Source organism: Rutilus rutilus (assembly GCF_951802725.1).
Source record: "Rutilus rutilus genome assembly, chromosome: 8".
Taxonomy (NCBI): domain Eukaryota; kingdom Metazoa; phylum Chordata; class Actinopteri; order Cypriniformes; family Leuciscidae; genus Rutilus; species Rutilus rutilus.
Window position 1 is genome coordinate 4,264,588 of NC_140222.1, and position 18,492 is coordinate 4,283,079.

General features: G+C 40.6%; 1 protein-coding gene across 1 annotated transcript in view; it reads left to right on the plus strand.

Moving 5' to 3' along the window:
- The window catches only part of LOC311294749 (uncharacterized protein), a 33,323-nt gene that overhangs the window by 11,972 nt on the left and 2,859 nt on the right, over nt 1–18,492 (plus strand). Inside the window, exons 2-4 of the mRNA XM_084415779.1 lie at nt 830–1,724; nt 10,533–10,652; nt 16,852–16,928. Coding sequence (XP_084271905.1) covers nt 830–1,724; nt 10,533–10,652; nt 16,852–16,928 — 1,092 coding nt within the window. The remainder of the gene's footprint in view (nt 1–829; nt 1,725–10,532; nt 10,653–16,851; nt 16,929–18,492) is intronic.

Below are 18,492 nucleotides of genomic sequence, written 5' to 3' on the forward strand. Positions count from 1 at the left end.
TCCCACAGTATCAGCACTGGGACCGTTTCACCGTTTGTATCGCTCTGCTTGCGGCGACAGTCACGGCGGTCGAGCAAATCCACCATTTAAAATTAATCCTGTTATTGTTGTGTCACGAAATTTAATTTTGAGAGTTTTTTTAGATGAGAACGTAGTTACTTAGACCTCAAATATGTGACTCATATATAAACATAGGGCCTATTTTACAATTAGTTCAGATACTTTCGCAGATGCGATCTCCAGGCCGTCAGCGGACGTTCAGCGCTCATGTTCCCGCAGAGAACAGCCACATCATTAAACATGAGAGATTATTCATTTAGGGTTTATCAAACGGGCAATCTTTGAGTTAAGGGGAAAATAAAGTTTCATAACTTTATATTTAGGCTATATTTAACCTAAATCATGTACTTTAGTGCTGCTTTTTTTTATGTTGGACTCAATAGTTTGCTTGCGTTTATTTCCTATTGTCTTTTATTATGGCTATTATATTGTCTACTGTATTATAGTGTATACTGTCCTGTTCATTTAAATATTGTTGTTCAATAAATATTATTTTATAAATAGTATGCCGTATTTGGTATTGAGAAATGGTCCGTTAGTGATTGATATATGGACTTCAGTGAAGTTACAGTATTACACCGTTAGATGGCTTTAAGAGTTAGTCAGAACAAGGAACTTGTTTTAGCGCTGTTGTGGGAAGTCTTTTAAAAAGACAAAGATTGCTCAACTCAATACTTTCTGTTATTAGATGAGGGTTTTATATATTTTTTCTCTACATATTTTTTCTCTTTGATTGATTTACTGAGCACTTTTTTAACTTTAATTTCAGGCTCGATGGATGAGAATGAAGAAGTGAATGAAGTGGAGAAACATCAAAGAAGATCTCAGAAATCTTTCACTTGCACTCAGTGTGGAAAGAGTTTTACACGCAAACTGAATCTGAAGGTTCACATGAGGATCCACGCTGGAGAGAAACCATTCACATGTGATCAGTGTGGAAAGAGTTTTACACACAAACCGAATCTCAAGGTTCACATGAGGATCCACACTGGAGAGAAACCATTCACATGTGATCAGTGTGGGAAGAGTTTTACACAACATGGACACCTTCAGGAACACATGAAGATCCACACTGGAGAGAAACCGTTCTCATGTGATCAGTGCGGGAAGAGTTTTACACAACAAGGATCCCTTCAGGAACACATGAAGATCCACACTGGAGAGAAGCTGCATGAATGTGATCAATGTGGCAAAACATTTTTGAGGGCTTCAGACCTGAAGAAACACATGACAGTTCATTCACAGGAGAAACCACATTCATGTTCTGTGTGTGGAAAGAGTTTTTCACATCTGCAGAGTTTACAAGTTCATCAGAAAATACACACTGGTGTAAGAAATCACATGTGCTTTGAGTGTGAGAAGACTTTTATCACAGCTGTAGTTTTGAAACGGCACCAGAGAATTCACACTGGAGAGAAACCTTACAAGTGTTCACACTGCGACAAGAGATTCAGTCGGTCAGGATCCCTGAAAAAACACGAGAGGATCCACACTGGAGAGAAACCTTACAAGTGTTCACACTGCGACAAGAGATTCAGTCGGTCAGGAAACCTGAAAACACACGAGAGGATCCACACTGGAGAGAAACCGTATCACTGCACTGCATGTGGGAAGAGCTTCACTCGTTCATCTTCTCTACACAGTCATACAAAAACTCACATTAAGTAGCTTATCTTCAGGTTGGGGGGTAAAGGGCTGGAGGGTAAAGGGCTGGAGGGTAAGGGCTGGAGGGTAAAGGGCTGGAGGGTAAAGGGCTGGAGGGTGGAGGGCTGGAGGGCTGGAGGGTAAGGGCTGGAGGGTAAAGGGCTGGAGGGTAAAGGGCTGGAGGGTAAAGGGCTGGAGGGTAAGGGCTGGAGGGTAAGGGCTGGAGGGTAAAGGGCTGGAGGGTAAAGGGCTGGAGGGCTGGAGGGTAAGGGCTGGAGGGTAAAGGGCTGGAGGGTAAAGGGCTGGAGGGTAAGGGCTGGAGGGTAAGGGCTGGAGGGTAAAGGGCTGGAGGGTAAAGGGCTGGAGGGTAAAGGGCTGGAGGATAAAGGGCTGGAGGGCTGGAGGGCTGGAGGGTAAGGGCTGGAGGGTAAAGGGCTGGAGGGTAAAGGGCTGGAGGGTAAAGGGCTGGAGGGTAAGGGCTGGAGGGTAAAGGGCTGGAGGGTAAAGGGCTGGAGGGTAAAGGGCTGGAGGGTAAAGAGCTGGAGGGTAAGGGCTGGAGGGTAAGGGCTGGAGGGTAAGGGCTGGAGGGTAAAGGCTGGAGGGTAAAGGGCTGGAGGGTAAAGGGCTGGAGGGTAAAGGGCTGGAGGGTAGATAAGCTACTTAATTTAAAGAAAACATTACTGATGTGCATCTTGAGACAAAACATGTTTAAGAGATGCTTTCAGTCTCAAACATTCATTTTAGTCTGCATTAGTTTAAGCCTGGTCTGTGAAACCGGGGGAATGTGTCATAAATCAGCTTTAAATGAAGAACTTTTAAACATTGCCTTTCATACTTGAGCTGGAATGATATAATTTCTGTGGACATCTGAAGAAAAACAATAATTTATTTGGTCCAGTTTTCTGTTGTTGAACAACCAATCTCTGATACTTCGCTGCTATCATCAAGCGATGGCGTGTTTACTGGCGTCGACCACATCATAGCTTGATTATTTATGATCTGACTTTTGCAGGTTTACTAAAATGACTGGAACTAGTTTGCTTAGAAACTCAATAAACATGAGCGTCTCCCAGCAACACAATGTCCATCAAAAGCAATGATTCTCAAAAGCTTCATTATTAATGTTATTATTGTTGGCGCAGGAACTTTTCATCTCCGACTCCATTTGAGAAAAGCCGTTTGATAAAGATCTAATACTCCTCAGACGAGGGTTAACGCTGGCTCTGTTTGTTTGTGGAGGAAGACTGGGTTAGGGTTAGGTTAGGCTCTTATGATCTTGAGGAAGAGCGCAGTCTCTGGGGAGAGGAGATGAATCTGGTATTAGAGATGATAGATGTGTGCTGACATTCTGACCTCCAGCTGAAATTGTTTAACTGGATATTGTGGATCTGAGAGCTATTTGCTTAATGATTTCTAAAGGCTGAGCAGTTTAGAGACGCACTTCCAGCCGCGGACACCTGAAGAGTCCATGATCGGACACTGATCGCCGGGAGTGTGAGGAAGTGGCCGAGGATTAATGTGTGTGTAATGAGGTGAAAGATCTGAGTTTAGAGAATGGAGGAATATTTTCACCTCATCAAGACGAGAGACGAAACTGAAGCACGAGGTGCGGATGATGGATGAGCTGCGAGACGTAGAGGGAGGATGAGCGAGACACTGCCAGTACACACACACACACACAGCACTTCACTGATGGAACACACACACGACGTGTCAGTCACAATCATTTTATTTCATTTTGTACAATTCAGGAATGTGTTCTTTAAAAGCGATCATCCATATATCAGTTTACAAACCAGTGATCATTACAAAATATTGACAGATTTAACACCACCTGATTCATGAACAAACAAGTCACTTCAAAATCTAAAGAGAAATAACAATTAAAAGTTTTAACAAGTGTCAGTCAGAGAGAACGAGAGTTTGTTAGACAGTAAAGCTCAGAGTAACAGCCTCTCCTGGGATCATACTCTCCTGTCTGCTCCTCAGATCGACTGTACAGGGAAACTCCTCTAACCGGAGAAATCCCAGAACCCTCGTCATCTTTCTGCTTGACCAACTCAAATCAATGTCTGTGTTTCGTTGAGAAGGACGAGTGTGATGTGTGTGTTCTCTGTAATCTGTTACTGTAAACTTTGAATGAGACTGAAGAGGAAGATATTGCTCATATTAAAGCTCATGTACAGAAAAGGCGTGTGTGAAAGTCAATGTTTACAGAATAAATGTTATTCTGAAGAAAAGATGATGTCAGTGTCAGAGATTCACGTTTGCTCTGGCTGGATCAGGCGCGACGGCAGCAGGACGAGTGGAGAAGCATCATCTCTCAGTCTGAGAGTTCCTGCTGAATGAACTGATGATGTTTGATCTGAATCTTCATCTGCTCTTGATCACCACAAGGTTTTTCATCATGTCGAAGGAGTTTCCATCCGGCTGCAGCGCCACGACCTGATCTCCAGCGGACACCTGCAGGAACCCGCCTCTCTTTCCTATTAGTTTGTCTTAACCAGCCTCAACCACGGCTGTAGCCAGTTATGAAGTCACAGAGGTCCAGACTTCAGTATATTTCCGAGGTGTATATAACAAAGGATGTGAAACAGTTGCCTAATATAGTATTGACTCTACTTTAGTGCTGCAAGGATATTGCACAGCTCCAAGATCTTCTCGTCTGAGCTCTGCGGTCTGTCGCCGCTCATCAACATCAGAATATTGAGATGACCAATCAAATTAAAGTAGACGGGCTTTATGTTCACAGAAGCTGCTGAGCGCATGTTCTAGCGCTTCAGTTAACGGTCATGAAGTGTGAGATCAAAATATAGCTAAACTAAACATTTCATATTTGACAGCTATTTTATTATAGAAATGTTAAACAACCAACAAAAATAATCAGGAAAACTGATGTATATGAATATCAGTTGAGCCTATGTTTATGACCCCGAACCCCCTGAACTACCTCTAGAACTCTTCAGCCCTGGCCACAACCATCAACAGTATAAAAGAAACATTGTCAACATTTGTCACATTAAATAGTTAATCTTTATGAACAGCAATTTTAACTGTGAGATTCACATCAACTCAAGAGCAATATCGCATATATAATTTTGCTTAATATAATCTATATGTTTAAAAGTACAAGTGTTTTTTAAAAACTTTTTTACTAACTGTTCTTGCTCAGGAAGCTGAAGAAGAGGCTGATTGAGATGCTTTGCTATCTTGTTAGTCAATAAAGAGAGAGATCTGTCTTATTTGTTTCCAGTATTACTAACTTTTTGTATTTTCTGCACCAAGTATTAAACTTTTATTGTCCATTTTTATTGTCTGCTCCTCCTTCTTGCATCAAGAATAAATAATTAGTTAATAATGTTTTCCTGCTGTTAGTTTGATTGCTTCTATTGCTCTCCTCATTTATAAGTCACTTTGGATAAAAGCATCTGCTAAATGATCAAATGTAAATGTATTTTATTTAACAGATTTTATAAGGAAGTAATAAATGCAATGGTACTCTTGGATCTCCAAAAAGTTTTTGACAGTGAATCATTTAGTACTTTAATGGCGCTTTTCCAGTACCAGCTCGACTCGCCTCGCCTCGACTCAGCTCGGCTCGCTTTTCGCTCCGTTTCCATTGCAGATAGTACCTCCACAATAGTACCTGGTCGTCATAGCGACACCGCAGGAAACTGCCGTGACTTAATCTTTTACGCGAGACGCGCGAGACACACCCGCTACCTACACACACAGGACAATGGAGGAAATTGAGTGTATGCTGTTTTTGGATGTTTTTGTTTTTGTTTTTGCTGTTTTTTATTCAGGATACTGCGTCTGGCGCGTGCAATGATGACGCAGTGAATAGTGACGATTCTCTCTGACCAATCAGCAGTCTGCCATGATTTCACGTCACATTTTAGTATCGCCTCAGCCCGCTTAGAACCGCGCCGGAGGTGGTACGAAAAAAAGTACCTGGAAGCAGGTACAGGTACAACTTTTACACAGTGGAAAACCAAACAGAGCCGAGTCGAGTCGAGCTGAGCCGAGCCGAGGCGAGCTGGTACTGTGTAGTGGAAAAGCGCCATAAGATAAATTAAGTTACATGTGTTTTTCCAAGTATGCTGATAGCCTGGTTGAACTTTTATTAAACTGGGAGAATTCAAAGTGTAGAAATTGATGGGTTTCTCTCTGAATAAACAATTATTAATAATGGAGTTCCCCAGGGAAGTGTCTTAGGCCCCCTTTTATTCCTCCTATACATAAATGATATGCAAGCAGTTTGTGACTGTAATTTGTTCTCTGCTTTACTGGTTTCAGACAAGGATGTCAGTAAAATACAAGTGATATGAGGAGTTATATAAAGTAAGAGACTGGCTCTCTGAAAATAAACTCTTATTGCATTTAGGTAAAAATAGGGATCATGTTATGTGAGTCTAAAAGTAAACTGAACAAGGTTCCTAACCTGTCTGTCAAGGTAGGGGATTGTGTAATATCAAACAGAAATAGTGTTAATTATCTTGGCTGTGTCCTTGACAATGATTTAAGTGGTGCAAGTATGGCTATCTAGATATGTTAGTTTTCTGGGTAAACAAAATGTAAAACTACTTGCATCATGTTTAGTGCAATGTAATTTTGAGTAAGCATGCATTTCTTGGATGTCTGATCTATTTCGTGTATGGTTGGATAAGTTACAGAAATCTCTAAATAAATTGATATGATTTTGGGTTTAAGTAGTTTTTCACATGTTGATGATCCCATTTTAAGTCAAGTCAAGTATATTTGTATAGCGCTTTTCACAATACAGATTGTATCAAAGCAGCTTCACAGTATTAAATTAAAATAATACAACAAGGTTTGTTTCTAGTGGAATTTATTGATTGATAAAATCAAATTAAATATCCCCAGAATATCCCCAACTGAGCAAGCCAAAGGCAACAGTGGCAAGGAACCGAAAAACTCCATCAAGTGACCTAATGGTGTCCTAAAACTCCATCAGGTGACCCAATGGAGAAAAAATAAAAACCTTGGGAGAACCCAGGCTCAGTCGGGGGCCAGTTCTCCGCTGGCGTTTATTAACTAGAGGCCGGATAGTAATTTGAACTGTAAGAATTAAAAATATTATATGAATGCCTGGCTAAAGAGATGCGACTTTAATCTAGTTTTAAACTGGGAGAGCGAGTCTGAGCAACGAACAGTATTAGGAAGGCTATTCCAGAGTTTTGGAGCTAAATGTGAAAATGCTCTCCCTCCTTTGGTGGATCTGGATATCCTAGGTATGACCAAAAGTCTTGAATTAAGTGATCTTAAAGAGCGCGATGGATTATAGGGCGATAGAAGATCCGTTAAATAGACTGGAGCTAAGCCGTAGACATCTAAATAGAAATAGAAAGAACAGCATTTATTAGAAATAGAATCTTTTGTAATATTAGAAATATCTTTACTGTAACTTTTGATCAATTTAATTCATCCTTGATTAATAAAAGTTTTGATTATATTATTATTAAGTATTAAATTCTTACTGACCCCAAACTTTTGAACGGTATGATTATTATTACAAAATATTTATGGGGGCTTGGTCATATATAGGTCTGGGTCACAAGAGCCAGGGTCCTAAATGGAGAGGACTTGTGCCTGTAAGGCGAGAACCTCTAAGTTATAAAATCTTGCAAATGTGGACCGAGCAGACCAACCGGCCGCCGCACAAATGTCCTCTATGGGGACTCCATTGGACCATGCCCAAGAGGAGGCCATACCTCTTGTGGAGTGGGCTCTTACACCTATGGGGCACGGAAGGCCCGTAGAAGTGTAGGCCAAAGAGATAGCGTCTACTATCCATCTAGATCTGAGTTTCGTGACCGGAGACCCTTTGGTGCAGCCCCCAAAACAGACAAAGAGCTGTTCTGACTGTCTGAATGAGGCAAAACGCTCAAGATAAATTCTCAAAGCCCTAACTGGGCAGAGCATGTATGCGCCACTATCGTTTTCCGATGGGGGAAGAGCCGATAGGGAAATAACCTGGGCTCTGAACGGAGTTGAGAGCACCTTCGGTACATATCCGTGTCTTGGTTTAACCCTCTGAGGTCTAAGGGCATTTTTTCACTTTTTCTCCGATTTTAGATATCTTATTAAATTCACCTTTTAAAAGCCATTACATAACATAATCCCATGTGTTTTATATCAAAATGTGCAGAGAAAACTCAGCTCTCTTACTGATGAGCTCACCACTTGTCCTAGAGCATTGTGTAAAGAGAGAGAGAGGGATAATTTGGCTCTAAAAGGTGAAAAATATAAGTCCGATTTTTGAAATTCTTCAAATCTCTTGTGGAAACATACCATTACTCATGTGGACGAATTATTTTGGTCCTTGATATGGGTTACCCAAAGTCTTAGGGTCACAAAAGTAGTGTAATATATGAATAAAATAGTAGATAATGAATAATAATTGTCTAAAGTGACATTTTGAAAAATCGTTTTTTAGTACAAGTTTTGTCTGTGACTCTACCTTCACCAAATGTTAGAGGGACTGAGATAAAATAGGACTAAAATAACTTTCTACTACATATCAAGCTTTATGGGATGTGTGCAAATGAAAAAGTAGCATTACAACAGGTCTTTCTTTCAAGCAAACCGTTTACTTTGTGAAAAAAACTCACTACTAACAATATTAACAAAATGTACAGATTTTCATGTTTTCTTGTCTAAACATGAAAAAAAAAAAAAAAAAAATTCAAATCAAAGATGAACTATATATTATAAATAGTGCTGGTTGATGCTGGGGGGGTATGGGACCTCTTGGCTGGCTGGGTTGGTGATGATGGTTGCTGTGTAAGGGCTGGTGGTGACCTGGTGACTGGTGGCAGGCACAGGTGAGGCTGCCTGTGTTACACTGGGCCCTGATAGCTGTGCATCCTTCCTAAAAAAAAAAAAAAAAATAGGTTAGGACTTGCATTATCAATTTGGCCAAAACATATCGATTCATCACTACAAGAGATAATGTTATTCAAATTGTGAATTGAGGTGAATAAATATTACATTAGTTATCAAAAGGAGACCACCAAGAACAGCCTACATGCCTACAACGTTACTATTTGTGTACCCCAGTTTTACACAAGAAAATAACTTTTACATGAAGTAAACACTTTGCTAAAGGTGCAGTCAATTTGTCAAAGTTCAGATAGCTGCTACACAAAGCAGCACAGCACAGCTTATTTTAGCCAAGATGGTCACAGTTAGTCTAGCACAAAGTGCACCATGCGAACAATATTTTTACAAAATAAATATGCTTACCCGTCTTCAACTGGATCTCTTCTGTGATCATAATCCTCATCTTCATCAGAAGAAAATCCATCAGGCTCGGAAACTCGCCTTTCATCCTCGTCGCTGCTCTCCAAAACCGCCGCAAGTCCTAGGCTTTCTTTATATATGTTGTTGCCATGTTTTTTTTGCAGACTTTTTCTTTCGCGGATTTTTTTACTCTTTCTCTCTCCATGTCAGCTTGGTATTTTCCTCACCGTGAGGAGATGGGAGGGTACTTAGGGATTTCAACCGCATCTATTGGTTGGTTTCACACAAAATGCAGACAGACAAGCTAGCCCACCAATCACGCAAGGTGAACGGTCATCTTGTCTTCACTCTTGCTCTCTGTATGAGTCACGTACGATCTCGCGAGAATAAGGACGTTGAAGCTGAGAATCTATCGATTACGGCAAAAGCAGAACCATTTATGTGTGCTGCACAATCGCGGAGATATTAATAGAAACATTTAGTAAACATTGAGTTGACGCGCCCGCGTGCCATCCGACCTCAGGGGGTTAAGGACGACTTTGGAGTCATTGGGCCCGAACTCAAGACAGGAAGCGCTCATAGAGAGTGCTTGTAGGTCCCCAACTCTTTTGACTCACGCTAGTGCTAACAGCAGAACGGTTTTAAGAGAGAGGGGCTTTAGGTCAGCCGACTGGAGCAGTTCAAAGGGAGGAGCCAGTCACCGGTGAGTGAAAAGCTGCTATGGCTGCCACGTAACGTACACTTTGAGCGTGGAGGGGGAGCGACCTGCGTCAAAAAGCTCTTGAAGAATTGTAAGTACTGTTGGTACTTCACAGTTACATGGGTCTAGGTTCCGAGCCAGACACCAGCTGGAGAACACTGACCATTTGAGGTGGTAGAGGCATCTAATGGACGGAGCTCTAGCTTCCATTATGGTATTTCGGACTCCCTCTGGGAGGTCCTTGGGTACCCGTTGAACCCCATGCATGGAGGGCCCACAAGTCGGGATGGGGGTGCCAGATTGTCCTGTTTGCCTGCGTGAGGAGATTGCTCCTCAGCAGGATCGGCCACGGAGCTGTCGTGGACAGCTGCATCAGCTCTAAGAACCAAATCCGGGTTCGCCAGAGGGGGGCTACAAGGATGACTGCGCACTTGGTGTCCCTGATCCGTTCGATGATCTGAGGGAGCATAGAGACCGGGGGGAACGCATAAAGGGGAAGGCTGGGCCATTTGTGGGCCAGCGCATCCCTGTCCTTTGAAAAGAAGATTGGGCAGTGAGAGTTGTCTTTTGAGGCAAAGAGGTCAACCTCTGCCTCACCGAAGACTTCCCACAACAAGAGAACTGTCTGGGGGTGGAGAGACCATTCCTCTGGGGGAATGTTGCCCCGAGATAGCATGTCTGCCCCTAGGTTCATCGTGCCCGGCACGTGAGCTGCCCTGAGTGAGTACAGGTTGGCGTGAGCCCATAACAGGAGCTGTTGGGCCATGGTGAACAGGTTGCGAGACCAGAGGCCACCCTGGCGATTTATGTAGGACACCACGGCCATGTTGTCTGTTCGGACCAATACGTGGTGTCCCACCAGGTGTGGAAGGAAGGCTAGAAAAACTGCTCTTAGTTCGAGGCAGTTGATGTGTAGCCGTTTCTACGAGCTTGACCAGAGGCTGGAGGCAGGCCTGTCCTCTTACATGGCTCCCCAACCGAGGTTGGAAGCGTCTGTTGAGATAGACTTTCTTTTCAAAACCAGACCCATGCTCACACCCTGCTGTTACCAGCTGTTGTCTTTCCAGGGGGCCAGGGCTTTGGTACAGCACTGGTTTACCGTGATGCGTAAGAGGCCCGAGCGCCACTCACGTGCTGGAACTTGAGGCTTTAGCCATAGCTGAAGGGGGCACATATGCAGTAGGCCTAGTTGGAGTACTGACGATGCAGAGGCCAAAAGGCTTAGAACCCTTTGAAACGTTCTGAGGGATGTGTGGGAGCCCACTTTGAATGACGCAGCGAGCTGCTGAATTGAGAGAGCTCGGTCTGGCGTGGGCCATGCTCTCATATGTACGGAGTCGAAAACTGTTCCCAGGAATGTGATTCATCGGCTGGGGGACAGTATACACTTGGAAAAGTTAATCCTGAGCCCAAGGCGGTCTAAATGGCCGAGGAGCCAGGCTTTGTGAGTATGGGACTCCGCCTCCGACTGAGTCAGTATGAGTCAGTACGCATTCCCTGCTGTCTCAGGGGGGAGAGAGCCGCATCCATGAATTTACGAGGCGCAAGAGACAGTCCGAATGGTAGGACTGTGTATTTGTATGGTAGCCCCTCGAAGGCGAATCTCAAGAATGGCCTGTGACGGGGGTTCACTTGGATGTGAAAGTAAGCATCTTTCAGATCTATTGAGAAGAACCAGTCTCCCCGGCGAATCTGCGCCAGGATGGGTCTGGTCGTCAGTTTCCTGAATGGCCGTACCATGTTCAGGTGTCTGAGATCTAAAATGGGTCTCAGGCTGCCGTCTTTCTTCGGAATGAGAAAATAACGACTGTAGAAGCCCGACTCGATTTGTGACACGTGAACTTTCTCGATAGCCCCTTTTGCCAGCAGACTCGACACTTCGGAGTGGAGGGCATGAGATACAGTACTCCTTACTGTGGTGTGAATTATAGCACGCAAGCGCAGGGGTCTGCGGGCAAACTGAAGCGAGTAACCCTGCTTTATGATATTCATCACCCAATCTGACACTTCGGGGATGGCTTGCCAAGCCATCGGGGTCCGCAGCCTGACCAATCCTCATCCTCAAATGCCGCCACGGAAACTGCATCATCATTAAACTCCTCCGCTGATCCGCCGAAAGAGACGAGTCCAGCCGCGTCGAGAGAGGAACTATACTAGGACCAGTCACTGGGGGGTGATCGAAACGTTTTGGCTTCACTTTTCAGGGCTTGTGCGGCACGCTTGACTGCAACCAGGGGGCCAATGTTTCAGAAAAAACTGAAGCTTCCCTGGGTGCCGCCATTGATTAGCAGACCATCACCTGCTGTTAGCATCCCATTGACTCCCATTCATTTTGGCGTCACTTTGACAGCGAATAACTTTACATCTGAGGCGTTTAAAGACTCCATTTGTCCATTATTTATTTCTAAAGAAACACGAAAATGTATAAAAGGCTCCATTACCTTGTATCTTACGTTATGGCCCCGTAGAAGCAGTTTTTCTAAAAATAGGCTAACGATTGCGTCATAACCACGCGACTCTTTGTCGCATAGTAGAGAGATTACCGTATGGACAGGAGGAGAAGCTTGCGGGCAATCGGGGGGATGTGGAGACAAAATGACAAAATAATTAATCAGAATACTTAGCAAAAGCTGCTCCTGCTCCTAGCTCATGGACAGCTCCTACTCACACTCTCCGTCTCTGCAAGTTTCGGAAGGGAATGATTCAGATTTCTCTCGGCACAGCTACTAGAAGACAGACGGGCTGCTCACGTCACATCTACGTCGTCAAGCTCAGTGTGAGTCTGCCCAGTACGCTCAGCCATCAGGAAGTGAGTGCTTCTAATTGACTTCACTTTTCTCCATTGAATCCAATGGGGTCGCTGTGTCCATTTCTTTTACTGTCTATGACTGCAACACGCACCGCACGCACTGCACACGGAGTATGTCTGAAACGGGTGTTAGAATGATTTCTGAAGGATCATGTGACACTGAAGACTGGAGTAATAATGCTAAAATTCAGCCTTGGTCACAGAAACAAATTATACTTTACTATATATTCACATAGATTTAAAAAAAAAAATTAAAAAAATTGAATAACATTTCACAATAGTACTGTTTTTTTTAATGCAGTCATTGTGAGCAGAAGAGTCTTTTAAAAAACATGCCTGATAAAAGTTGAATAAGGCCACTGGGAATGCCATCAAATACTACATCAAACTCTTTAGTAGTTACAGGGATCTTATAATAATTAAGGAATTCACAGTAAAGAGATGTTCATTATTCTTATATAACTGTCTGACTGTTATTTGACCAGTTTCTCTAAAATAAAGATTTATTTTTAAACGATATATATTTTTTGTTCCAAATCACAGGGTTGTGTGGAGATAAGTTATGTTTAAAAATTAGTTTTTGAAAATCTATCATTTATTTCGTCTCGCGGTGATGACGTCACCACTCTCACCGTCGCGCGTCTCCTGAGTCTTTTGAGGTAAACAGTTCACACGTTAAATCACGTAACGTTAACTACTAACGTATATAGTTTACACGGTTTACTCGACATATTACGGGGTCTATACAGAAAGGCTTTAATCATGTGTCTCTTTCTTTTCCCATCCAAAACGGTAAGATGTTAGCGAACTACTTTGTTGTTATTAAGTTATTAGGGAATCGGATTCATATGGACAAATTACAAGGGTTGATAATGTCATCAGCGGCTGTCTTTATATTTACATTTATATTACTGTTGTTATATATTTTATATTCTTGTTGAATGAGTATTGATAGTCTATGGCTCATCACTATTATCAGAGCAGCTGAAAAGCCTCTTTATTTCATGTCAATAGATCCTGTTTTCTCCTCATTCATTATGCTGATGTCTTCAGATCTGTAAATTGTCACATTAAGCTAATTTTATTGTCAACAGATTTGAGCAAACGACACGATCAGATATCTGCAAGATATAGGTAAGTTTCATAACAGCATTTATTAGAGGTCGACCTATAGTGGAGTTTTAAATAGTTTACAAAATGGATAGCCTACTGAATGAAAACAAACATGACACATAAAATAGTGCTAAACTTTATTACAAAAATTGTCAAACAGTATACTGAACCATGAAAATGTACTGTACTTTTTACATACAAAAATATAAATATATTAATTATACCTTGATCCTTCATGTTACATACTCCATTCATCAATGTTAATTAATAAATGTTTAAAATGTAGTAGTAAATGTTGACATTAACAAATGATTAAATCCAAACAGTCATGTTTAAAGATTGCCATCTTTATATGTCTACACAAAGGCCATAACAATATGTTTACTCCCACACTTTATTTGTTTCTATTTTCGAACACTTGATGATAGGACAATAATACACTACACTTAATAATACACTAACAATACACTTGTGTCACGATTCGATACAAAACGTGATACAGAACTCACAATACTTACTTTAAGCCAAAATAAAGAGTTAAAAAAAAAAAAACTTTTTATTAAAATAATATTATTGTTATTTTATATTATTATCAGGATACACACATATTCCCCCATTGCATTATTATACATTATATTCAACATTATACAAGTTTTAGAGGAATGGACTTTAAATGGAGGGACAGAAATCTTTAAAGGGTTAGTTCACCCAAAAATTAAAATTCTGTCAGTAATTACTCACCCTCATGTTGTTCCAACCGCGTAAGACCTTCGTTCATCTTCGGAACACAAATTAAGATATTTTTGATGAAATCTGAGCCATGTTTCACTCCTCCATAGGCTTCCAGTGTGACCGAAACTTGCTGGCCCAGAAAAGTTATTAAAGAGATCGTTAATATAGTCCAAGTGACTCCAGTGGCTCAATCTTAAGTATATCAAGCGACGAGAATACTTTTTGTGCGCAAAAACAAACAAAAATAACGACTTTATTCCACTATTCATTTCCTTCTCTCTGGATGTCTAGTTGGTTTGCGTAGTGTTTTTGCGCAGCGCGTCTGTGTTACACATCACCACGTAGGCTCACTATTGGCCGACGCCGGTCATGTGTGTGTTGCGTGATGACGTGCAACACAGACGCGCAGCGCAAACACACTACGAGGCCCAGAGAGAAGGAAATGAAAAGTGGAATAAAGTCGTTATTTTTGTTTGTTTTTGCGCACAAAAAGTATTCTCGTCGCATGATAAACTTAATGTAGTGCCACTGTAGTTACTTGGACTATTTTAACGATGTTTTAATAACTATTCTGGGCCGGTGAGTTTCGGTCACACTGGAAGCCTATGGAGGAGTCAAAATTCTGTCAGATTTCATCAAAAATATCTTAATTTGTGTTCCGAAGATGAACGAAAGACTTACATGGTTGGAACAACATGAGGGTGAGTAATTACTGACAGAATTTTCATTTTTGGGTGAACTAACCCTTTAAGGTTTCATACATTTTTTTTATTTTTTTTTTGGAAGTTAAACAAAAATCTTACAGGTTTGAAACGACATGAGGGTGCGTACATGACAGGATTCACATTTTTAGTTGAAATATACCTTATACAGTAAGCTGAGCCTTGAATAAAACTAATTCTATTTTATGAATCATCTCGTTTACATCAACATATTGTCACATTGTGATATCTCAATATAACGATAATCCCCCTACTTTTATGATGATTATCTAATCAGTATTAACAATCATAACAAACACTGCGGTTCTCCACTTATAGAGCGTAAATCTGATTTACATTTTGGTGGGTTTGTGGCTGGTTATTGTATGATGATTGAAATTGCGAAATGACCTTAAAGAGGTGGTTGATTATGATTTGACTTTTCTAACTTTAGTTAGTGTGTAATGTTGCTGTTTGAGCATAAACAACATCTGCAAAGTTACAACGATCAAAGTTCAAAGCAAAGGGAGATATTTACTTTTAAAGAAATGGCTTTTTAAGGACCACAACAAACGGCTGGTAGGGACTACTATGAGCTACGTCACGGGTTAGTATGTTAGTAACATCACCAACCCTAAAATTTACACAAGTAGGAACTCGTAAGCCGCGCTTGTTGTTGTGACTTTTATTTTGTGATGTACTTTTGAGAACTGGAACTGTGGATCTATTTGCACAATTTAAAACACAGTATTGCATTAAACAATCAGTTGTCAAAATAATAATTAACCCCTGAGTTAAACTGTAAACACTGCGTGTGGGATCAGTCTCTTTTGCAGTTTAATGCACCTTTAATAACTCTTTTTAAAATAAAGGATACCCCGCAGTAGACTGCATTTTACGACAGTCACGTTACATGATTTGACTGATTTAGACGTTAAGTTTGTAAACAGTTCACACGTTAAATCATGTAACTGTGCTATAAAGTTTACACGGTTTACGCAACATTTTACGGGGTCTATTCAGAAAGCTTTTCATCGTGTGTCTGTTTCTTTTCCCATACAAAACGGTAAGATGTTAGCGAACTACTTGTTGTTATGAAGTTATTAGGGAATCGGATTCATATGGACAAATTACAAGGGTTGATAATGTCATCAGCGGCTGTCTTTATATTTACGTTTATATTACTGTTGTTATATTTTACTGTATCATTCTTGTATTCTCTATATTCTTGTTGAATGAGTATTGATAGTCTATGGCTCATCACTATTATCAGAGCAGCTGAAAAGCCTCTTTATATCATGTCAATAGATCCTGTTTTCTCCTCATTCATTATGCTGATGTCTTCAGATCTGTAAATTGACATTTCAAGCTAATTTTATTGTCAACAGATTTGAGCAAACGACACGATCAGCTATTGTGACATCTACAAGATATAGGTAAGTTTTATAATGCTTTTATTTCAATAATCTGTGATGAACCATGTTTCATATGCAACACAATAAACAAAAAAAGTTGAGTTAACTGTATTGGTGCGCCATTTGTTTCTTGCAAATCTGTAAATATATGTTTATGTTTTAATCTTTTTTTTATTCTTAATTTTTTATAATGTGACCATAAATACTTAAAGTGGGTGGACTATTTTTTTTTTAACTCAGTAAGTGATTTCTTCTTGATTTTGTCGGATCTGCTCCTCCTCCTTCAGTGAAGCTCCTCCTCCTTCAGTGAAGCTCCTCCCACTGCAATTCACCAATAAATGCGGGAATATTCCCATCAGCTACAAGTGAAGACGAGCATCAAACCATCAGGAAGAGCTGAAATCTGCAAAGACAGAGTTTATTGAAGGACAGTGAGAACATGAGAGATCCAGAACACTGCAGAATGAAACACACTGAAGAACAAAGAGGTTGGTGTTTATTCCTGATGGATGGGTATTGTTAGGGTTTTAACGGTATTACTACTCTTACCGATAGGCCTACTCCTTAACAATCCGGTACTTTAATGGTATTCTTATCGGTTCTTTTTGTTATATAAAAAAAAAGGGGAAAAAAATTATTTAGAATATAATTAATATTGCTTTATATTTTGAAATGTAAAATAAATATCTATAGCAAAGGAAAAAGCAATGCTTTAACAAAACAAATAAAACATGTATGTTATGCAGAAGGGTGCAGGCTTCTGTGTTTTATATACAGAAGACATAGGACACCAAAAACACACATGGCCAAACCAAAAAAAATTATACAATAAAACAAATATACAAATGTATATACCCAGTGCTTTAATTTCAGTAATGTCTACATTACTGTTCAGGAGTAATATGGGCTAAAAAGACATTAATAAAGTCAGATGTAAAATAACACTTAATCGTTTATCATAGATAGATTAAAGCTCATAAAAGCCAAAATTATTAATTCAAGAGCTGCGACTGATTTTCTCTTTGCCTTTTGTTGTTTGATTCACATTAATGGAGCAATCGTCAGAAGGTTTATTAGACTGCTGCCTCTTTAAGACCAAATGCAGATCTAATCATTATTACGCATCATATTTTCTCCCAACTATTTACGCCCATTTAAGACATAAACTGTATTTAAGTGAATAAACTGTTTAAGTGAATCTCCAAGACGGCCATTTTGACATATTTGTGTGTATATTTGATCGTTTAGATGCGCACACAAAGCCAAAAATATACGTTGCTTGTCACGTTGCGGTGTGTTTCGGAGCGCGCGCCGCATTTGGAACGCATCCCGCAGTTTAGCAACAGTATAGACTACATTTTACAACAATCACCGATCGTGCAGATTCTGACGTTACGTTTGGGTTTTAGGGAGAAATGACAGCGCACCGCTGTGAAGGGAAGGAAGTTGCGCTAGACAGAATACGGCTTTAGTTTTTAATGGTTATACCTCAAATATCTTCTTTTTTATAATCATTGGAAGCCAAAATCTAAATCTAAAATAAAATGAGTTTAATATCAAAGATCTAAAGTGAAACCGTTTGAATGTTTAGTTCTGTCCTCATCGTCACTCATTAAGCAGGGCTGTTGTGTTGTGCGCATGAAAGATTGCTCTCTCTCTCTCTTTCTCACACACACACACACACACACACACACACTCTCTCTCTTTAGCAAAAATGCATCACAGACAAATGGTTCAATATTATTATATATAGAAGTTGCTGGCGAGATTAAATTTGCAAGATAATAATTTCTTAATAGCAATATCGTCCGAGCTTATCGATCCAGCAGTCTTTCATAATTCAGCACCGGGGCCCGTTTAATACCGGGTTTCGGTACCCATCCCTATTCTTCATTAGTGAGGCTGAAGAACATTAAGGTTATAAAGCAGTTCATCAGATTTGGCTCTGTTATAGTAGGAAAAATCTAGTTGTGAATTAGAATTAAAGCAGCAAATAATTAGCCTAGAAATCTAGACGCAGCCTAGCGGCAGCAACATTTATTTTGCTTCCAG